Here is a 24,368-nt window from a genome sequence, read left to right on the forward strand (position 1 = left end):
CATGTTTTGCAAGGTTTGTAGTGCCAGAGCAAACACAGCTGGGTCAATCTTTAACAAATTTATTTGTACATCTTCACAGAACACTCAGATGATGAGTCAGTCAGTCGGTCAGTCAGTAAGTCAGTCAGTCGGGGTACAAACCTTTACTCTTCGACCAGTGACCCAAAAACAAAACACAACATACATTTATAAATAAAAAAGCAGGTTACTGTGAGGGCAAACTTGTCCTAGAAACTAGCAAACTTAAGGCATTCATTTATAAATGTCTGTATGGCTGCCTATTAGACTACAATATAAAAAAAAAGGAAAACAAAATGCAGCAGGAAGAGTATTCAGCTTCACCCAATATCATGCAGGTAGGCTGTGAGTAACAATACATTGGCCCGGCGTACATTCATTCATAGTATAGGCTAGAGTTCTGACAACATGGTATGTTATGGAAATATATTAGTACTGCATACCAAAAAACAAAGAAAAAAGTATTAAAATGAAACCACAGAGCATGTAGCCATGTGTGAGAGTCTGAGACACTTCCGAACCTCCAAATTGAATATAAATGATCAATATTTCACATATTTTGTCCATATTTTTATTCCCTGCAAGTCTAAGTGTTCAAACCCTTCCACATCTGTTCAATTCACTGAGAGAGAGAGGGACCGTCGTTGCTTCATTTCTAAATATCGGGTTCCATACAATTAAAAAGATGGTGGACACAATAACATGAACACCAGGTAAACAAATAGGAACAGTAACAGAGACACCTCAGACTAGAGGCAGTACACTATAGTCTTCACAGAGGCTGCAGACTTTTACATTTGCTTGGTGTTTGTGTTGTTATGGTCACAGTGAACCATTTTCCCTCCGCTCTCGGTTCTTTGGACACAGGGGGTTTAAAGACAACCAACAGTCATCTCTGACGTCAGCTGAGTCTGCAAGATTGCAAAACAACAGCGACGTATCTTTGTGATACTCTGTCCCCTGCACATAACCCAATCATACAGTTAAACTGCAACAAATGGAGAGAAATCAGATCTTGTGATGGCATGATTTGTAAATCTGAACCTGTGCTGAGCCATGTGATGGTTAAAAGGATAGAAAAAAAAAAAAATCGGTTCAGGGAGAAAATGGTAGTGCAACAGTTACTGCAGAGGTACTTCACCACTTCAGCACCAAAGCTGAGGGATTAGAAGACGTTTTAAACGAGCATGCTCTAAAGAAGACGCCCACATTTCCTCCTACGTTTTCCCCTGTGACGTCAAAGCTGCCACCTGATCTCAGAAAATTTGAACTCAAGCGCAACTTTAGTTCTTCATTAGCTGAAAATGCATTTCTGCGGCATCACTAACATTTACTGAGGGTGTCAAACAGGCAACCTGTACACAATGCTTCAGCAATCGGTACAACACACACAAACCCCTTACACCTCAAATCTAAACTGACAAAATACAGCTGTGGTTTCGATTCATGGTGCTTCAAGTAAAACGACTGATTTATGAAAAAGAAAAAAAAAGCTCCTAAGTTTACCCTCATTTATGTTTCCTTGCAAATGATGCAAAAAACAGCATTTTTGTGTGTCTGTTTGTTTTTCTTCTCTGGCACAAACCAGCCAGGAGAGAAAATGATTTATAAAACATTTAAAGACACCTTTGCTGCTAGTGTCATCACACAGACGCAGAACATGTACATACACACAGTGTGTAGGGTTTTCATTGGAGCCCGCCAATGAAGCTCTGCAACCTGTACAGAACGGAGCACGCACACGCTCGCACACTTTGTTTGGAGAGTACATGGATATTAAAGAGAACACTACACATGAAGCCTACCATAGAAAAAAGGCTAGACTGTAACTGTACATACATACTGCTTAATGCTGCTTCAAAATGTACATCTTACATACATACATACTGGTTATGCTGCATGCATACTAGGCTAACTTTCTTCTTATAGAGTCCTTCTGGACAAAAAGGCATTGAGAACTAGAGTTTTTCTTTAAGTGCATACCACAATATTTTTTGTATTTTTGTTTGTTTGTTTGTTTTAAATTGTAAAAGTCTGTAATATGCCTCACTGCATGACACTGTTCAAGCATTAGCTTTTGCAGACATCAGCGATGCTGTCCGATTTGGCACGCAGAGAAAACAAAGGAATGCGTTCTGTGCTGATGACCTGCTGTGTAGGGATAGAAACACGTTACTGATGCAAAAAGATGAGTCATCAATGTTAGCGACTGAATACATTCTAGCCATTAATGCTGCAATGATGTGACGCACGTGCGCGCGCCGCATCGCGACAGAACACAACTTTGGCTTTTCTATACAATCAGCAGTTGAAGCGGCAAAGTGCAGACTGTTTCCCCACAGACACGCCGGGTCTCATGCTGTAGTGTCCTAGTGTCTTTCCTACATGCACCGTGAGAGGCTCCATTTCTTGTAAAATACTACATTCTCTCCTTAGCAGAGCACACCGTGAGTTCCACCAACTACGGCCTGCCCAAAAGACACTATGGAACAAGAGTTTCCAAGCTGCTTCATGTAACACTGCTAACTCTTCTTCGTATCTCATAGGCCCCCCACCCAAACCCCCCCAACCCAAAACGGTTTTATACCTTTTTTTCACGTCTTGGGTTGTACACACAAACTGAGCATTAATATGAATATTCATTGTGCCAATCACATGACCCCAAGCTGCCCCAAAGTGCAAACAATCTGTTTAAATTTTTCATCTTTCAATACATTTTCTGCCACCTGGACAAACGATCCGATATCTGCTGAGCCAGCGCCCACTTTCAGAGGCTTCCAGCTGAATTTCTGAGGACTTCATCTCGTAACTAACTAACCTCCCCCTCGAGACACTCATGCTACTATTTCAATGTGATTTTCAAATGTAAAAAACACAAAACAATCCCCAAACAACCAAAAAACAAAAACAAAAATACAAGACCAACATAATTCAGTGTCTCCACTTGGCAAAAGACTGCAAGCCTCAAATCAAATGTTTCAAAAACACAATTTAAAATATACTTCAACATTTTAGCAACTTTCTAATGAGAGATGTGTCAAGACCCGCCAGTCTAACAAGGTCAAAAGGACTGCTAAGGCGGTCAAATCATTCGCTAAGCCTGCCATGCTTTTTGACTTAGTGCTGTCAGGGTTTGCTTAGGCAGAGTTTGTAGGGCTCAACAGTGTGCAGTGTTGTGCTGTGATGCCAAGGCATTTAATCAAGAGGAAGACTTGACATTCCCCAGGGCCTCTGCTTGCCAAAAAACAAAACAAAACAAAACAAAACAAAACAAACAAACAAACAAAAAAAAACCAAAAAAACAAACAAACAAAAAAAAAAACACAGCCAGTGGCTTAATATAGGTCCCATTATTCAAATGTGAGATTGGCACTTTAACGCTTTCCATTTTGCATCATTTACAAATTATCCCAAGTAGGGCTGTAAACTAGCCACAACGAATCGGGTAAGGCCAAATTAGATGTTAAATATAAGGAAAAAAAAGCTTAAAAACCCCCCAAAACAACAACATCAGTCTTACTTTGTGAATATAAAAAAATTGAAAAATTGAGGGGTAAAGTAACAGGGATAAGCGGTAGCACTGGTGGTAGTGTGAAGCTGCAAACATGTAACACAGATGCTTCAACCTCAATTATATTTACAGATACACGCACACACACGCACACACACACAATGAAAAAAAAAAAAAATACCGTGTTTCTGAAGAGTCAAGCTCAGGTTTTGCCTTTTGCTGAAACTGAAAGAAACTAGATACATAAATAAATTTAAAAAGTCATAATAAATCTGTATATTATTCTCTAAGTGCTGTTTTTTTGATGGAGAGGCATCATCACCCTGAAGTTTATGCAAGAGTCTAAAGCTGCACCACCATCTCTGGGGTGAAGTGCTGACTCAATGAGGCTGTTTGGAGTGGAGGGTGGAGGCCCGCAGGTCCGTGCAAAACAACTCAAAGACTCTCCTGCAGATTTGCAACCTTGACGTTTCCACACAAGGAGTTCAAAGGAAGGAGAGACAACTCCAAATCATCTGCGAAGGGACGACTTCACCACAAAGATGGGGGAAGACATCATAAAGGCTCCCGTGCACCAGTTATCCCGTACTGTACAACAAACCGCAGCTAATTTAGACTATTTCTTGTGCCAACTAGCTCCTCAGGGGTGACAAGATTAAAAATAAACAACCTCCATTCTAGGTGGAGAAAGTGTGCAGCACTAATACAGCAGAGGGGGCAGCAGGTTGAACTGTGTGGCTACATTTATACCTTGGCAAAAATGTCATCTTTACACTGAGTTTTCCGGGTTTTGGTTTTTATCACTGAGCAATGGAGTAAAAGGATAAGATTTTCCTTGGTTGCCCAGTTTGTTCCTGTTGTGGTTTAAAAAAAACAATACAGAGGAAGCATAATAGCCATGGTGGGTACACCTCCACAGCAACAGGAAAATGCTCCCATGTAGACCCTGAAACAGGCAGCGGATACTCGGACGGCATCATCAAGACCAAACAAAAAACAAAACCCCAAAAAAAACCCACAGAAACACAAGAACCTCGTTTAGAAAAAGAAAAATGCTGTAAAGAAAAAACAGATCAAGCTGCAAGCATCCATCCTCAGGGAGCCATTTGTGATATCTGCTGTAAACGAGAAGAGCCTTGAAAGACTCGTCTGCGTGAAGTACTCCATGCTGGGACTGGTGGATTGGGTTTGTCTGCAGCATCAGTTTAGTGCATGCTGTCTAATTGTGTGGAATATCCAGTCCATCTTGGTGGTCCACCCTCCATGGTGAGCATCATTCATCTGCTTCATGAAATAGTCCAGTGCCTCCTGCAGCGTGAAGAAAAACAATACAAGTTAAAAGATTAGAAAACAAACCATCCAAAACACATATTCAGAAGTTTAAGAAAGCCAAATGTGGGGCTGAAAAGATTTTAAAAGAACAAAACACGGTTAGAGAATGGCCACGTTTACCTGCTCGGTTTTCTCCAGTGCCAGCGTCTTTCTAATGTAGGCAATGTCGTCAAATGACTGCAGCTCAGGCATGCCAGAGCCGAGCATCATGGAGAACAGGTTGATGAAGAGGTTGGCGTGCTGCCTGATGGCTAGGTAGGCTTTATAACACATCTCCTGAAACCTAAAGTGATTGTAGACTTTGATTAACAAAAGTGAATCTTCTTATACAATCGTGTGGTACTGAGGAAGTGACCAGACAACATACACACAAACACATTACTGGAGTACCTTTCAAACTCTTTGGTCTTTGCGCACTCCTGGGATCCTTTGCTGATGACGATGAGAAAGTCTTGTGTCAGAACAAAGGGCACTCGCTCTCTTTTGTAGCCAAACTTCTTTTTCTTATGATCCAGGAAATGGCCAAAATCTATATGAAATAACTGAAGAAGAACAAATAAAGACCAACAGAGAAAGTCAGTAACTAACAAGTAAACTTCCTCTGAGGTTAAATCCAGCACCAAGTTAGCGATTTTTACGATTTATCACAGGCTGTATTAACTGTTAATGGTCTGATACCATCATATTGCTGGTTTATGACCAGCTTGATGCACCAAAGTCGCTTTGACTGACAGTGGCAAGTTCATTGCTCACAGACCAATAACTCTGATTGTTCCACTGTTTCCAACAACTGTTTGTCTCCAGTGTAACTCTAGCATTAAGGAAAGTGGCCATGCCAGCCCCTGTTCTGGAAAATGAGGAACTCTTTGTTGAGTTTGTGAGAGTTACCAGAGAGCCACACAGCAGCTGCACAAAGCTGCAGCCACTGTTAAAACAGATGCCAAGTTACTGAAATCAGACTTAAAGTGTTGTGTCCCCAAAAAGGAAAGAAAGACCTGGTTCAAATAACATTAAAACCACGTCTCTCTTCCCCTCCAGACAAGGAATGCTAGACAAGACCCGCTTAATATGGATATTAAAACATACCAGGATGCCTTTCCTGACATATTTGCCTCTCTCGACATATATATTGTTAAAATATTTCGCCCAGCCCTGCTGCGTATGTGTGCAAATTCAAGTCACCTGTCCATCATCTTTGACCATAATGTTGCTGTTGTGCCTGTCTCCTATCCCAAGGATAAATGTAGCTACACAGTAGCCAGCACAAGACCTTGTGAACAGATCTACAGCCATGTCATACCTGCAAAAGCACACAAACACACAATTAACTTGGATTTTTAAAAGAGAAATTACAAATTAGTACATGGCTAAAATCAAATCAAAGAATGTCCATCCACAAACTAAAAGTTCTCTATCTGACACTGCTCACTAGTGCCAAACGGAGACGTTGCACAAAGTATCAGGACAAAACTCACATCTCGCCCTTGTTCTTGTCCTTGAGCCACTGATGCAGAGTATTCGAGTTGAACTGCAGTGCCCCTTTCAAGCCTCCTTTACACTGAATCTGCATGATGGTGTGGGAGTTGCGAACCACCTCAATGAGACCCACGCAATCTCCTAATGACAAGCAGCCATAGGGCAACATCCTGAAGACAAAACACGTTTTCTTCTTAGCCAAATGCATGGTCACAAGGATAACACACACACACACACACACACACACACACAGCAATAACAGGAGAGAAAGAAAGTAGTACCGTAGGTCCAGTCCCTGATTCTGCCAAATGTTCTCCATGATCTTAATAATCTGCAATGTCAGCATGTCCTGGCGCAAGTCTACAACACAGATGCACACACACACACACGCGCACACACACACACAATAGACAGTTAATTGCATCCGTGGATACCTACAAATGAAACAAGTACACAATATAAGGATCAATTATTCCAATTATAATAGACAAAGCTCGCCAAGAAACTCTGCATGCTCTAATCAGCAACATTAAGGAGAGGGTCGTCCAAACATGCTGCAGCCTTCATATAACAGACCACAAAGTGTGAGCAGTTCTCACAAAGCTATCACAAAAGGAGGAGGACCGAGAGACAGCTAAAAATGTAGGCAGTCATTAAAAGCTTTCCACTAATTTTCTCAAAATATATTAATGGAAATTTGGTAGTGTTGCTCAAAGTGTCGTCAGTGTAAATGACTTTTTCTGTGTGTCAGCGTTACCATCTCCATTTTTGAAGATGATTTCATTGTTCTGAAAGAGCATCTCAGACATGATGTCGGGATTTTCCCAGTTCAGCCACAAAGGCCTCTTTGCTGACGACATAATCCTGCATTCATCTAACCTGTAAACAAATTCAAAAAGATTCAAGTTACTGAACAGATACACACACACAGACACACACACAAAATAATCTCTTGCTTCTGACCTCAAGTTTCCCAGTTGATGCGCAGGGTTTAGAGGAGACGTAAAGTTCTGCAGGGCATCCATGTAGTCTGGCCTCTTCATCTGTTCCACAAGAAACCGCATCTGGACCTGCAAGAGAGACACGTAGACAACCACAAAAAAGCCAAAATGCACACAGATGAGGAACCAGTTCCACAGCATGTTCCTTATACTGTAAGCAGCAGTTCTGACATGTGTTGTCCTAATCAGTACCTTCTGCGTCTCATCCTTCTTCTCCTGTTTGAGGATGTCGGTGAGGTTTATGAGCTTCTCCATGGCCTCTACTTGCCTGCTGAGGTGTTTTAGGTACATGCCACAAGCACGGCAGTAAGCCTCTAACAGCAGCCCAAACCTCTGGCTCACTGTTTTATTGTGCATTTCTGACCTGCAACAAAGCCACATCGATAAAAATGAGAGAGAAGCAGAGAGGAAAGATTAGTTTTTAAGCCTTCTGGAGGGATACAGTGAAAGGAAGGTACATGTAACAAAAACAAACAGTAGTCTGAATGCTGACTCACTTGAGATGCCAGAAGAAGAAATGTCCTATTCTCTGATTGGTCAGGGCCTTTTTGAGGAGAAAACGGGCCAGGGGATTGTCAAGATACTGCTCGTATTTTAAAACCTAGAAGAGAGGAAAGATTGAAAGAAAAGAATAAGAAGCAGTCCTTGATGCCTTCCCACCACGGGGTCTCTGTACACTGAACACCAAATACAACCCGAGGCATTACAGACCAGAAAGTCTTTAGCAAAGAAGAACAGGACGAACAAAAACACACAGGCTGAAAGGAGGAACTCCAGTAATGAGATTCCAAACATACTTGGTGTCTTCCTTTTTAACCCAGTTTTTCCATTTATCAGTTCTTAAAATTCAACAGATCCAACACTTGACTGGACCTACCTGTACAAGCTGGATCAAGTACTGGGACAATTTGTCATCAGTCAGGTATTTGTCAAGGCAACGTACAGCAAAGTGCCTGACCATGGGGTCTGGATAGTTACAGTCCAGCAACTCCATGGCCTGCTCAGGACGGATAGACGGCCACTCCTTCAACAGACAGTACATCTGGAAACAGACAAACCAAGAATGATGAAGATGTGTTCATTAGTAACACACTTACTTAAATGAAAAGCTTTTTGTTTTTTAACAGGTTGGTGATTATGCAAAGAAATGCTTTGTACAAAGTAACTGACAAGTTTCAAAAGCAGTTTCAATCTAACTGTGTACATAAACTAAACATCCTTGAATATTCTATGTCTGAGATGGAATAGACAATTATGTGGCAGGAAATTACCTGTGCTACTTCATCTCTGGAGTTCCACTTGACCGCGAGAAGGATCTTGGGAAGGATCTCTGGGATGTTCATGCAGTAGTGCCTGTTTAAAAAAAGGATTGACATTGTGCTTTGGACTGGAGTTTCATTCTTAACCAGCTTTGTTTTACATTTAAGCCCCTTTTCCATTAGTACCTGCTCAGAAGGACTCACCATGGCTGCGACAACTCGCCTTGGATCAACTTGTTTTCCAATGCAATTGAGTACCAGCTAATGTGTGTGGTTGTCGTTATAGCAACATTGAAGAGAGTCCTGTGACGAATGCTACAACAAAGGTGGACATCGAGGCAAAAATATACCTGCTGCTCGGTCTGTGGTTTTTTCTCAGACTCGGGGACCACAGTGTTGTTTTTTTGTAGCCATTTCCCTCGTTGCTGGGTTTCAAAAATGACTGTTTTGATTTTCATGAATCAGACACTCTCATGACTCATCGAGTGACACCACTGACCAGCTAATTGGTTGCACGCAGTGTGACAACAACACATTTTAGTACCTGGTACCAACTGACCTAATGGAAAATCTGTAAAAATTGTGGCAAACCATGGTGAGTCGATCCCAGTTGGGGCTTTAGAGTACTCTACATTTAAATATAGCAATGGAAGCATTGGCCCTAAATAAAGTATGCAGTAACACAGCGTAGTGCCATGTTTGCTGGTTGAGAGGGTACCTGTGTCTCCAGAGAAAGTCTTTCTCCTGCTCAGTGATTTCTGACAGAGGGTCTCTGTTACTCAGCTGTCTCAACTGCTCGGTGTCACTCTCTGTGAGGGCGTGATCTCTGGCCACTCGATTGCTCTAAAACATACCAGAAATAAAACACATTCAAACACTACATTTTTACATTAGACTCAACACGGTAGCAGCAATTAACAAGCTATTAACGCGGTTATAAAATACCTTCACAACAACACCAGCAAACAAGATAATGCTTTGATCACATAAAAGTTAGGAAGCAACAAAAATGTATCATATTCACTGGGGCTCCATGTGTAAATGAACCATGATTGTGTTTTTATGCTTGTAAAACAAGAAAAAGTCTGAAAAGTAACAGAATATTTTAGAGGCACAGCTGCAAAATGACAGATTAGCTGTGAAATGTTTCTACTAAACACTGAGACAGAGTTGGAGTGCAGCTGGAACACAGCACAACCACATACAGTGTAAATTCATCTTGAGACTCAGACTTTTATACGACCCCAACAATGAACTGTAATCCTGAATTAAAGCTTTCCCTTCGTTCCTTCATCACATTCATAAGACAAGCATAAAATCTGTTGGAAACTGGCTTTGCCCTTCGTCCAGTCATTAACAAACATCCTTAATAAATACTGCAGACAACTTTTTCTGGATGAGCGATATTAACGTCACATCACATAGCACCATACGGGCGCTATTACACTTGACACGCATATCATGAATAATACATGAGCTCACACTGTTCACATCTTCTCACATGGCACAGTAACTCCAATAACCTGTCACTTTAACACATCAGTCACGGTTTTCTCTCACATAGAAATCAAATAAGACACGCCATCATAATAAATAAAGACATTAACTTATACTGTGCCTTGCAAAGTACTGGAAATAACTGAATTAATTAAGTTTAATCTAGTCAGCAGTGATATTTTTTTTCCATAAATGTCCAAAATAAACTGAAGGGGGGGGGGGGAGTGGACTGTGGGTTTTTTGTCGCATGTTTCTGTGTGTGTTTGGAGTTCAGTGGGTTTACAGTTTAGTGGGGCTTCATTAGCACTTTGTGACTACAGCTGTTCACAGCACAGCTCGACATGACCAACCCCTCACACAGTGGAAAACTCTAACTGACGTCAAAATAATTTGTGCTAATTGCGTCTGTGCTGCCAATAATGTTAAATGCATGCAAATGTTTTGCTAGAGGCAGCACTATTTTGTGGAGACAAACTGCATTTTTACACACCAACATAACATAGACATGAATAACGCCCAACTATATTTAGAGCTGACCTTGCACAACGTACATATCTGTGCTTGCACTGTGGCATGTGAGCGGACGTGAATAGTGTGAGGTGATGTGCTAAGTTATTCATGATGTGCGTATCAAATGTGAGGAATGCTCAACTCATACTACATGGTGTGAGGATCATGTGATCATAACAAAGGCTCTGTTCATACCTGGAATTAACAGGGTTCTTTGGAGAGCCAATCATAAACAGACACCTCCTGGAGTGTCAATTCACACCCAGTATTAGAAAAAAAAAAAAATGTCCACATCCATGTTATTGGATCTCATTTCAACATTTTACTTGAACATTTAAAGGCACATGCTAAAGTCAGGCCTGTATGAGGCAGCGGTGGTCTTTCCATGCCTGGTCTGTTGAGCAGGCTTCACTCCATTTTAACCTAAGGCACATTTGGATATACTGTGCTACAACACTGCAGCCAACCTCCAAATGTGGCCTGAGACATTGGATCTCAGTACAATAAAGCACACACCTTTGACCTTTTAAACAAATGACTCAATATCTCAATCTAAATACAAGTATTATGTATAAGCCATATGAAAAGAAAGCAAATATTTGAACTCTGCCAACTGCAAAATAAATGTTTTGCCAGTGTGTATCTGAAAGTGAATATTTTATTGTATTTAATATTAATTTATCTAAAGTATATGTCTGTTTTGCAAATTCACAACTGCCTGTAACAAGTACAATGGGGTTAATAGTTCTTATATTCCTGACCTGCTTTACAGAGTTCACACCTGCAAGACTCATGCTGGTCACAGAGATAAGTTTGGAAGACATTTTCTTATATAAAGGCTGTGGGGACCCTATCTGCAACCAAGTGTGTTGGCTTAAAGTTAGCTAAACACATTTTTTACAGTCTTATATTACCTGCCCTGAGAGGTTGTAGTTGAACCCTAGTTCCCTTGAGATGGTCCAGTTTGCGTGATCTTCCACTGCATTCATGTCTGGGTATTTGACAGGACTACTAAAGTGGTCAAACTCCAGCTCTAGACATGGTGTTTCCTGGAAAAATAAAGATTAAAAAAATATTTTTTATAAAACGAAATACATTCGTATTCCTCATTTTGTGGTTACAGCTTGGTTATTTGTTTTGTTTGTTACATTTATTGACAAGATGTTATACGCAAATACCTTATTTGGGTTCGACCCAGTGACTCCGATGGGGTTCAGGAGGTCTTCAAGACCATGGGGGACAGGCCAGAGATTCAGAGCCATCTTGTTGGCCACCAGCGTGTGTGTATAATCAAACAAGTTGACATTACCCCATGCTAGTGGACAATGCTCCTGGGAAACAAGACAAACACAAATACCATGCATATTATTTCAAATCACAGATATTTTTAACACGTGACAACTCTGACTAAAGTTTACCTCACATAAAACTAAATATAATTATGATACAGTAAGAGAACTTGGCCCACAAAGGGGTTCAGACAAGAGACAGGATACTAAGACACTTGGTCCAGTGAGCCTTAAAACTGGTAATTTATCATCCATGCTGTCGAAACTCTGTACGGGCTCGGCAGGCTCCTTGGCACCCAGACCAAAGGTTAGGTTTCATTCTTGGTTAGAGAGACAAAAGTGATGCTCTTTGGTGGATGCTGTTAAATTGCCTTCTTAACTATAATGAAATAATGGCCACAGTTGCAAACTCTGAAAGGTTAAGTATATGTAAGTGAATGTGGTTGATACTTATTTTAATGGAACTGTGGTTAAATTATCTTTGTTATTCAGTAACAATGTATTTAACCATTCCATTCCCATCAAAGCTGCCTTTTAAAGGCCTGACAAAGGTTAGTAAAACGTTTCTGATAACATCTTGATCTTCACAGTGAATTTTCACTACAGGGCAGCATTTGAGCCAGATGACAAAGAGAGTGACAGATAGAGTTACAACATGCAAGCAGCCAGTCAAAATGCACCTATTTATAGTAAGCTGTGGAACAATGGGCTGCTGTAAAAGGAGTGTTTATCTTTAATTCAGGTGGGGCATGAAAAAGCATCCACTAACCTGACCTCAACTTAACTTGGCACAACAAGAGACGGGACTCACCCCAGGCGTGTGTTACATTATCCACCATTGGGACACACTTCAAACACACTCATACACACATCTAGCTCTTCCCTCAATTTTTCCATCAGAAGGAGACGGAAAGATGAAAGAAAAATCAGCAAGTATGGTATATTGGCCACATCCACAAAAACAGACCCATGCCAGTTTTATACCACACAGTAAACATAGACACCATGTGGTGTAAACAACATGTAGAAAGACTTTTAATGCCACTTTGCAAGTATCAAGAAGAGGTCATTCTGCAGCTTGGAAAAACACCACAAATGATTTTCTGATCAAAAATTTGAAAAAACTAATTTGGAATCCACCACTTCCTGTTATTATGTTACTCTGATGTGAGTGAAGTGAGAATAACTAGCACTTTTCACCACATGCCTACACCTATTATATGAATGGAAAAGTCCCTCCAGCCGATTGTGTTTCTGTTGATGTTTTTTGCCACCACAGTGCCCACGGCTGATTAGTAATTAAACAGAGCCAAAAATGATACCACAGCGTCCATTTACTGTGGACACATATACTCAGACAAACTGACACACAGGGCACAGCAGGTTCATTCATGATGCACAAGCACACACACACGTCGGGTATTTATATCTTGTGGGGACATCTAATTGAGAGAATGCTTTCTCTAGCCACTTACTCTAAACATATTATAACCCTGACAGTAAAACCAAATTTTGAGTCTCAAAAGTGCCTTCAAACTTGTGGGATTTTGGTCCCCACAAATACAGTATAGTAAACTTTGGTCCCCACAAAAGATATGAACACACACACACACACACACACAAATACATTTACATAGGTGCCTATTGACATTTACCATTTTAAAAATGAATACACATATCCTTTATTTGGGGCTTGCAAGAGATTTGCTGTCTATTTTAAATCATTTGTAATCATCAAAAATACCTTAAACTACCCAGGTTATTAAAGTTTCACTAAAAATGGAATTTTACAATTTTACCAATACCAACTAAAAGACGTAACAATGACAACCAACTGACACTTTCTATTTATGCAAGCCAATTTCCTTTCAATGATGAACTCAAGCAGAGCTTTGGAGCTCTTTCCTACCTCCTTGGCTCCCTTTCTGCCCTTCACAGAGCAGATAGAAAGGCAGAGTCTGGCAGCACGGGGGATGTCTGGGATGTACATATCATACGTAAGCCACTCATTCCACCTGTAGCAAGAATGAAAGCAATTAGAAAAGTCCAGATATATATGAACAATAAAATCTCAGGTGCATCTTAAGCTATATTCCAAAAAGGTTCTTAAAAAAAATCTCTAAGATCTACCAAACTATTTCCAGTTTCTATCTCAGAGAAAAATAAAATGCTCACACACATTACAATGGCACACCTCTCACTGAGGTCACAGTATATTTTAAGCAACAAAATTTAATTACACAAACAAATGTCAGATGTCTTTGTTTTAACACACAAAGGCTCCAATATACATTCATCTAAATAATTTTCTTTACTTTGAGAGCGAGTGAGGACCAACACAGCATTCACAGTAATATAATCTGGCAGTTTAATGTTACTATCCTGAGCTAAACTGTTAACTTACCCTCCTGCCTCCAACTGCTTAATGTAAATGAGTAGTGTAGACTGTCTACAGGGAAACTTCAGTAAAACACAAAAGTGAATTAAAGCAGGATTCATTTTCTTTATCTGGCACGAAAATTGACTGTCACCAACTGCTGAGGTTTTCCATCTAAGGTTCATTATAGTGAACTGAGAGGCTGGACAATTACCTGGGATTAGAGCAGGGTACCCGCTGTGTATTTACATTGTCACACATCTGTTCACCTCCATGGTAAATGCCTGTCCTCACATATATCTATAAATAGAGAAGGAAAGCAAAATACATCAAAGAGGAAAGTTAAAGAAGAAAAATAATCTGGCAGTTTAAATAGATTCACAAATGGGATTCCACAAATCCACATGAGAGCTGCTTTCCCCCTTATTGAGAATCACTGTTCACACCAGATCTCAGCAATGACTGCTAACAGGATGTAAGTAATGGTAAGATGTTGCAAACTGTCATATGAAACTACTCACAAGCAGTTCTTAGTTTCAGTTCATGTACTTATGTAACAATTGCTAAGTCAACTGCAAAAATGTAACTTCTGTTCTTTGGTGGCTTGACTGGTAACAAAAAGGTCAGCCCTCACACTTGAGCTGGCCCCACCTTGTCTATGTCCCGTATATTGACGTTAACATAGGTGGCACACAGGATTCGTATTCGTAGAGTCCCGTTGATGGTCCACAGAGACTTGGCAGCTGCCTCCCCATTCATATACGATGTTGCCGTGGAGATGCGTCGGGAATATGATGGCATGACAAAGTTATCTGTAGGCAACTGGGTGTACAGGCTGTCCTTAGCCATTAGCATCAGGTTAGGCATCCTGCCCAGCATGATGCAACTACGGATATACTAGAGGGAGAGACAGAGACGGGGAATGACGCAGAGAAGGACAGTTAGTAGAAAGTCTACACAGAGCTACTGAGCAGATAGAGTTTCACAGTGTCAAGGTGTGATGCTATGATGTCAACTGGTCATTTTCCAGGAACTGCAAAGGAAAAAAGAAAATGGCATGGTATGTTTCTGAAACATGTTTTTATGAGAGTGTTCTCGCAAAATGACATAAAATAGAATTCTTACAAGTAATAGAACAGAATAGAATAGAATTCAACTTTATTGTCATTGCACATGCACAGGTACAGGGCAACGAAATGCAGTTTGCATCCATCCAGAAGTGCTTTAGTGATATAGATATATTACGATATATATTAGCAATAATATAGATATGTGAGTATATTACAGAAATGGGTCTATTATGGTATGTTATAATGTACACGGTATGAAGTATGTTGTGAATATTCTATAACTATAAGTATGTACAGGCTGTAGTGAGTACAAGCTATGTACAGGATATGAACAGGATATAAATATGAAAAACTATACAGAATATGAAATAAATAACTGGACACATTTTACATATCTATAATACTTAGAATAAAAAGATCTTTAATGGATTTACTGATAAATATTGACCCAAAGGACTGCATGACCTTTTTTTCTTTAATTAAAATTACTTTTATTCCTTTAAGGCAGCAGGGCTGATTCAGTGTTAGGGTTTCAGTATGGCTCTGTCAATTACTGTATTCTATTGTGGCTTAGTTACGATGCAAGTAGATCAATACTCACTTGTACCATGTTTGTAAATGATTAAACTTTTGATAAAAACTCCTCTAGGTTTACAAGAAACTGTCGAATGATCACAGTCCACACAGTGTTATCGCTGCAGGATAAAGTTGCCAGCATCCCTATAGGGGCAAATTTCACTGACTGAAAGCCCAGGTTGCACCTCTAGGTGTGTGTGGCTGCAATCAGCCAGGATTTTTCCCCCATAGAAGTTTTCTGAATGAGGATTTGGGTAGGAAAAAAAAAAAACAGAAGTGCAGTTTTTGCATCAGAAACTGCTCAATAAACTGTATTTTTTGGACATAGCTATGAGAGACACAGCAAACAGTGAGTTAAGATTAAAAAAATATTGGACATATCGGAAAGTCCAGCTGTTCATGATTATGTAATTGCATGGCTGTTTGTGTGCACAGCTGTTGTGTCAAATTTATCTGTGCAGTATGCCTCTTTACCTTGTACTGGCTGATGGGGTACTTTTCCAGCAGGTACTCGTCACAGCCGCAGACTTTGAGGATGTATTTACCCTGATATTCCTGAACACACATCTTTAGCTGCTCTGGGGACAGCAGCATGCTTCGTGTCTTCTTACGAATGGCCTCTGCAATCACCTGCAGAGCACCATACATGCAGATATTAAAGGTGGTGAGTATTATTTATTACTGGACTGTTGTGTGGCTGGTATTCACACTGCTCAGGTATCTTACCTGTTCAGGCACACAGTCGTGGTTGATCTTCAGTGTGTACTTTTGCTTGTCATTATTTGGAGAAACAATCACCCATATTACAACAATAATTTGACCTACCAAAAAAAGAGACACAAAAATAGATCAAAACACTTTTCCATTGCACTGACAAAAAAAACAAAACAAAACAAAACAAACAAACAAAAAAAACCACACACACATATAAGCCCTGCATTTTCAAAATGTTTTTCCCTAGAGAAAATAAAAGAAAAAAAATATGGATCACTGACAAAAGTTCTTGCCTACCTTTGTCCAGTTTGCTATAGATGTGTTTGGGAAGTTCCTGTGTTGACTCTACATTAGGTGGGTAAACGTACAGCGCTCTGCTGTGGGGCCCACTGGCATCTCTCAGCTCCACAGAGTCTTTACAAACATTCAGGATGTTTCTCCTGAAGTCCTGAACCTCAGAGTCCTTCACAAGGTCAAACTCACACACAGGCATACCAATCGCGAAACCTAACAGAACAGAAACAAGAAATGGCTTAAAAGTTTTAGCAAAAGTCATCAGACAATCTTTTTAGCTTGCCTCCTAACAATTGCCAATTCTGAGTAATTCACAGATTGTTGCATCTTCACACTCTTTTTGGTTTATCAACAATCAGTAATAAACGGGAAAAAAATACTCACTTAAAATTGACTGTTTTGCTACACTTAGATTTCTTTTAACTTAACAGACACATATAAAGATATTCTATGATATGATATATTATATTATAATATAATATAATATAATTGACTTATCATTTATTTATTTATTTTTAATAACAATGTTGGAGCACAACCACTACTTAACAAATAAAATGAAACTCTCACCAATCTCTCTGTTGAGGATCTTTTCCTCTCTGTTGCCAACTGGTTCAATGACCTTGAGGAAAGGCTGAAAGAGTCGGAGGTCGCACAGCCTCCGGGTTTCATCATAGAACTCCTCCCGCTCTGCTTCCTGTAGGAACGGAAAAAACAAGAGGTTGCGTTCTATGTTCCATTTTCGTTTATTGTTTTTCATGAAAGCTAACAATGAACTGTTGTGGTAGCCAGCAGTCTCTCTATAGGTGTAAAATGGATGGTTCAGAAAAGCACAAATGTGTTTAAAGGTCTTGAATAAAGATGAACGTTTATTTTTTTGTATAACCATCCAATTAAAACAAAGTGGGTTACCCCTGTAATTTTCCACAAAACTGGAACACAGATTTAGAGAGTTTAGATATTCAACTGAGTGAGAGTTCTCACCTGTGTAACGCTGACAAAGATGTAGGATGTCTCTTCCTGTAAGAGGTGATGGAGAGGATATTTTCGGGCCTCCTTAAACAGCTCATGTTTGATGGTGATGAGCGTGGCCTCACGGAGACACTCCAGGGTCAGAATCATCCCATTGGGCAGAAGGCAGTCCACCAGAATCCTGCAGAAGAGCCCATCATCATTACAAAATGTTCATGTTCAGCATTACGATTTACTTTGCGCAACTTACGCTTTCTTTGGGAATTGGATATGGCATTTACAAAACAAACACATACAATTAATTTTTTTATTTCCAGTAAAGGAAATTAAAGAGCTAATAAAGTCCTTCTGTGCACAACAGCGATAGCAACTTCATTTCTTTTCACAGAACAATCCAGCATGTCATACCTGGGGGGCATCAGGTGGATGCCCCATAGCTCCCCTGAGGATGGCCTGGGAGGCATCTTTCTCTCTGTCTCCCAGCTCAGTTACACAGATAAGCTGCAGAGTGCAACCTGAAAAAGAGCAACACTTATTAGTGCAAATAACAGGAAATTCTGTTAAGCTCAAGTTGCAATGGTGACACCAATCAAAACAACTAGAGTGCTTCAATACAGTTTATATGATGTATTTGTTCATGAAATATATCAAGTCAAAAACATGACCAACTGGCAAATCTTGTTCGAATGCGTATGAGCAACATACACAAGGTAACCCATGGCACGTTCATTGTGACTTTAAACACTCCATTAAGCACCTTAATGCATGAAATTTGATGAGTTATGGCCTAACAGGAGCTACATCTGCTTGAATGGTTGCCAGCACTGCTTGCTCAATCTGCTTTACTTCCAAGTCACTGTGGTTTAGGCTCAGCTGTGCTCAGTGAGTTAAAGAAAACAAACATGTTCGATCAACCACATTAAAGCAGGGCTGAAACTAGTTCTGTGAGCGCAGCACACACAGCATGTGCAAAAACTGGAAGAGTTTGTCAGTCGAGAGTATATTACCGGCATAACTGTTTGTTTGTTTTTTTAAAAAGAGATTTACCTTACAGATAACATTACTATAAACAAATGCTTACTAGTTGATCACAAAGACCCATAAAGCATATTATCAAAAATTAATTTCTATATAGCCTTTACCCAAAGCAAGAGTAATCTAAAATATTAAATTATTCAGCTTTAAACATCTGTTGTTATACATGAAGCTAATTTGGAGTAACATTCCTGTCACATTGGTTTTCCACCCTGCCCTCACAAGAAAATACATTTTTACTCAATTACTGTCTGTTTGGTTTAGCAATGTCATAGAGACAACCTTTGTTTGGATTCAGTCACATTTCCTGATCACTGTTCTAGTCTTGCACTCTCCTATATTTAGAGCATCACCTTGTAAAATTTCCAGTCCATTTGTTAGCAAGTCAAACTTCTGCCTGGGTTACCATTTGCTATCCTGAAACCATTAGTAGATTAGATATGTTTTGAAGTGGAGTTATATGAGATATCCCTATAGTCAGTATATTAAGACAATAAAGGGTACGTAATAGACAGAACTACAAGCACAGACACCAAGTAATGTACTACTATGGAAGGGATCAGCAACAATAACCTTACCAGTCCTTTGTGATATCTGTTACAATATAACAGCTTCTTCAAAGCCATCAGACTTCATTGACAAAAAGTTATTTATATTGTATTTAAAAGGTATATAACCTTCTTGATGAGTTCGTTTTTTTTAAGTTCTTGTTTGACTATCCTGTTCTAACAAAGTTATTCAGATTTGAATTAACCCTCTAAAACATGTAGAACCATGAGAAACTGCTGTGTGAGAGCATGTTTAATCTGTGAAAACATTCAAAATTCAGAGCACACTTGAAATGTTTTAGGCAAAAGTCAACCATATCCTTTTGGGAATCCAGGAGGGTTGAGCGTCTATTTGATTCTCTAAGGCAGAGATCAAATCCAGCCAAAGACTTTCTCCACAACCCTAAAAATAACAATGCCTATGTCTTCTATCCCACTTTCACAAATTATCAAATTGTAGCACCCTGTAACAAGATGCCTATACCCTGCATTTCAACACATCCACATCAATACTTACTATAAGATCGGAAATCTGATGACCGCATAGTAACTGTACCCAAGCCACTCAGACACACATTCGCCATGGTCAGCTTAAGGTTTGAATGGTCAATCTGTGCTTAAAACGCTTCGTTTTCTTCAGTCAATGGTTAAGGAAAGCCAGGTGACCCAGTGCTGACCTATTCATTCAGATTCAGTTAAAGCTACCAAAACACAGTTTGACATCCTTGTCTTTCCAAAAGCAAATTAAAAGAAGGTGGAAAAAAGAACAGTGTTTGAGACTCCTCTATGCAAAGGCTCTTCCTTGCCTCGGCAGATACAAGTTGGATGCTGTTCAAATTTTAATTCTAAACTGTCTGCATAAATGTCTCATGCAAATTGATCCATGCAGATTCATCTATATTTTCATACCTGAATTCATTCATAAAGAATAAAAAAAATAGAACTGCGTCAGACTTTGCACAAATTATGAAGATCTGCTGTCTTAGAACAAGTAAAAACTCATCTTTATAATAATAATAATAAAAACAGAATTATTTACACACTTTTACAAAAAATTCAGAATTAAGAATTACAAACAATTCATTTAAAATTACTATATTTGCTGAGTGTCACCACTAACAGTCTAATTTCTTCTTACCATCCCACAGACACTGGAAAATCTGGATTTTATATTTTAAGCATTGCAGTGAGATTTTCATTTTGGGCCAACAGATCAGCTACTCATGTCCTACATCAGTTTCTTATTTTTTTTAAAGTTTTTTTTTTTTAATATCAACACTGATGTCCAAACTTATCTTAATTTACCCGAGCCACAGGGAGTGTCTCAAGGGAAAAGATATTCAGCATCCCTATTAGTTCACCCTGGGTGTCGCATTTAAAATATATATATTTAAATATATATATATATCCAGTAGATTTTCATCTCCTTTCTTGGTTTCTCTATTACTGCACAACACTGCCCCTGCCACTGCTCTCCACTTCACTTAAATGTAAACGTATTTATTTATAAACAGAGAAACACAGCAGCATGTAGATAGTATGCAAATTGCAGGCAGCAGCGTAAGCCTGTGGATTTGGAATGAATCTGATTCACTAACACAAACAGAGTTGTAAGAACAAAGCTGGCGGTGCACACATGTCATGAATCTGATGGTGATTTTGCATGCACCTAATTTTTTGTGCAGGGTAAGAACATTTCCATGCACATATTAGTGAATGAGACCCATTGTGAACTGTAGACAAGTACTACTTATGTCAGCCAACACAAATACTACATCAGGCATAGACAGACCCACTCTGAGCCAGGAAAGAAAGTAGAAGAAGAGAGGAAAAAAACCAACCAAAAAAAAAGAAAAAAAACTATCTGGAAAAAAATTATACTTTTTGAAAATTTTTTAGTAAAACGTTAAGTTAGTTAGTGTTTAGAAAAAGTAGTAAGAGTAACTTTTTTCACTGAGAAAAAAAATAATATATTGGTCAAGCAGGTAGCAGCTGTTACTGTTCATTTTATTCTAAAAGAACAGTTAGTTAAGGAATGTGATGGCACTAAACACTAATAGAGCCTGTGATAGCTACAAAGGGCATCAGACTGGAGTTATCAGGCAATACTTTGATCTAATTTTACAATACCAATGTTGCCATTACATCCCACTGCCCTACACAATAGGCGCCTGGGCCTGCAGCATTTCTCTTGGGGTCTAGATCACATGGTGTGAGTGAGTGAGGGTCTGACTTGTTGGGAGGACACCACAGGAAATATCCATAATATGCAGGTAGAGTTTAATTGTGGAGGTCTTTATCACCACATTCACCCACTACCCCTTGTCTTTTTCAATGTATGATACCAATTGGAAATTTGGAGAGCTAAATGACAGGTTAATGTTTTTGCACCTATTGCAAACCAGCACTGCTGTAAAAAAAACAAAACATATAAGTCACACAATAAAATTAAAAAAAAAAAAAATCCAAATTCTATGAATAAATTCAATTCAATTCAAACAGCAGGGTCTTGTAAGATAAAGAATCCTACAATAATACATTGACAATTGGCAATGGTTGGAAGGAAAAACTCCCTTATAACAGGAAGAAACCTCCAGAAGAACCAGGCTAAGAAAGGGGTAGGCATCTACCATGACTGGTGAGTGGAGGAAGACAAGATAATTTTGATATCAATTTAAAATAGAGCCATGCATGTCCCAAATGCAGTATAATAAATAAATTCCAGTGTGATTAAATTACTAAGAACAAATTAAGACTAACTTAAAAACTGAAAACATACAAGTAAATTTATAACAACACTATACTGATGAAGCAAGCCGGAGTTCCACAGGCAGGCAATTTGACACTTGAGAAGCCCTAACAGCAAACACCCAGTCGCCTTTTGCCCTAGTTTATTCAAGGGACAAAATGATCAAAGTTATAAAATAAGAGGAGCAAGAGTAGAAACAGGGGAAACCCCCTGAATGGAGTAATGCTACAGCTGCTCTAAGTTCTCTGCCCAACTTAAGGTTTGTGACAGAGAGAAAAAATGCCTGCTAGTTACAAGAAAGGAAAACGGCAAACTCTGTTTACAAAGAACTGCACCATGAATATGTACAAAAACAAGCTAAAATAGAAAACCCTCAGTAAGAACAACCCACCCATTGAGCAGTTCTGCGATCTGTAACCCTGATCAGAATGCAGCTAAGCACTTCAGGACAAAAGAGGAAGCTTCTTCACAACACAGGATGTGGGGCAAGGGGAAACACTGGCCTAGACACAAGCTTGCTTTGAATACTGTCACAACTATACAATAGATGTGTGGGCTAGCCACAGCAGGCTGGCAAGATCAAACATATGCTCGGTCTTTACAACAATCAGCTCAATAGCCCTGTGGTTAACACTAGGTTTGGCCAGTTGCACCACACTGCAAAACAAAGGAAGCTATGGGTAAACAGTGATTGACATCTAGTTTCCTCAGTCTACAGAGTGAGCTTTACCGATTCAACTATCAGTTACCGGAGAAATGACTATATTACATATAAAGCGTCTTTGCTGGACAGTGAACAGAAGACTGAGACACCGGGAGACGAATGTGAAACATACCTTAGAAAAACGCCCTCCTATTTGGACGATGGGGAAGTTCCACCCTTCATGTTTCAATCCATCTTCACGTTGTCACTGAAATGTTTGAGGAGAAAATCATAACACAAACAACAACACACAGCCTGCATCAGCAGCAATTCGAGTGATTCACACTGCCTAGCAGCAGGTTAGCTAACACTGTGTTTGGGAATGACAGCTCAGAGATGACAACTACTTTACAACGTTTCACGCTATAGATAAAACAATCACACAGTCTCGACAACAGCGTTTATAACCATTCCGCCTCTGAGGAACTACAAACATTATCATTCGACTAATGTACGCCAGACTGGAAATTGTTAATGTTAGCCCCCTTCTTCTAACGTTAGCTAATAGCTAATAGTGAACCGTGTTGGGGAAAAATATATTCCCAATATAAAGAACGGGTCGTGTGTCTAATGAGGGGTGCAGATATAGCTAATTTAATGGAAGAACCTACCCATATGGCTTGGCGTCGACACGGCGACGTGTTCGTGCGCTAAAAGGCTTCCCCCGGCTAATGCCAGTTAGCCAGCTTTCCTGCTAGCCAACCCCTCCGGTTCCCAACGGTGGCTCCCGGCGCCGGTCAAAGCAGGCTGTTATCCGTCTGTCAGCTTCTGCGCCAGCTATCCGTGACAGCAGCCCCGCACTGACAATCAGCTCGCTTTTGTTTTGAATTATAAGCCACACAGTAAGTAAAGACAGACCTGCCTGTCCGGTCACGGGGACTCCACCTGAGGATGTTATGACCAGCTAAACTGCTGGTCGACTGGACAAGTTGTCTTGCTGCTGCGACAATGCAGCCACGCTGTCTGTCTAGGGCCCTCCTCCCTTCCCATGAAACACACACAAACACGCACACACACAAACACGCACACACACAAACACGCACCGAGAGTGAAACTGCGTGGGATTTATCGGTGTCATATATTTGTGGTATGAGGCGTGTGACTCACTTACATTTCAAACAGCAAAACAGATCCTATTAGAGAATCGCACTACATTGTCGCAGTGAGTTACAAAAATAGGACAAATTAGTGTGTTTGTGGGCGTGCCTCACACTTTTTTGTTTTGTTTTTACAAAGTGGACCATAGGCATAATTTTCATCTACAGGGAGCGGAAGTCAGAGCACTGAAAAATAGCTAGAAAAAAATAGCTAGAAGAAAAAATCTAAAAACAAAACTATATATATATATATATATATATATATATATATATATATATAGGGAGAGAGAGAGAAAGCGATGATAGTATGATTGTTGACATAAAACAAACAACCAAAACA

General features: G+C 39.7%; 1 protein-coding gene across 1 annotated transcript; it reads right to left on the reverse strand.

Annotated features, from left to right (window-relative positions):
- Positions 1-3,834: 3,834 nt before the first annotated feature.
- LOC120742826 (phosphatidylinositol 4,5-bisphosphate 3-kinase catalytic subunit alpha isoform-like) lies at positions 3,835-23,934 on the reverse strand. The gene is made up of 26 exons (XM_040046262.1): positions 23,543-23,934; positions 23,065-23,139; positions 18,305-18,411; positions 17,909-18,077; positions 17,495-17,621; positions 16,928-17,137; positions 16,643-16,737; positions 16,391-16,546; positions 14,922-15,167; positions 14,485-14,570; positions 13,803-13,908; positions 11,783-11,935; positions 11,519-11,653; positions 9,316-9,440; positions 8,610-8,691; positions 8,216-8,380; positions 7,836-7,939; positions 7,531-7,702; positions 7,301-7,407; positions 7,095-7,216; positions 6,619-6,697; positions 6,337-6,507; positions 6,044-6,161; positions 5,252-5,403; positions 4,982-5,144; positions 3,835-4,837 (listed from the first exon to the last, which is right to left on the reverse strand). The coding sequence occupies exons 3-26, from the start codon at positions 18,358-18,360 to the stop codon at positions 4,730-4,732; spliced, it is 3,207 nt and encodes a 1,068-aa protein (XP_039902196.1). The 5' UTR covers positions 18,361-18,411; positions 23,065-23,139; positions 23,543-23,934; the 3' UTR covers positions 3,835-4,729.
- Positions 23,935-24,368: the final 434 nt, after the last annotated feature.

This window comes from Simochromis diagramma, unplaced genomic scaffold (genome assembly GCF_900408965.1).
Source record: "Simochromis diagramma unplaced genomic scaffold, fSimDia1.1 OVJJ01000553.1, whole genome shotgun sequence".
NCBI classification, from domain to species: domain Eukaryota; kingdom Metazoa; phylum Chordata; class Actinopteri; order Cichliformes; family Cichlidae; genus Simochromis; species Simochromis diagramma.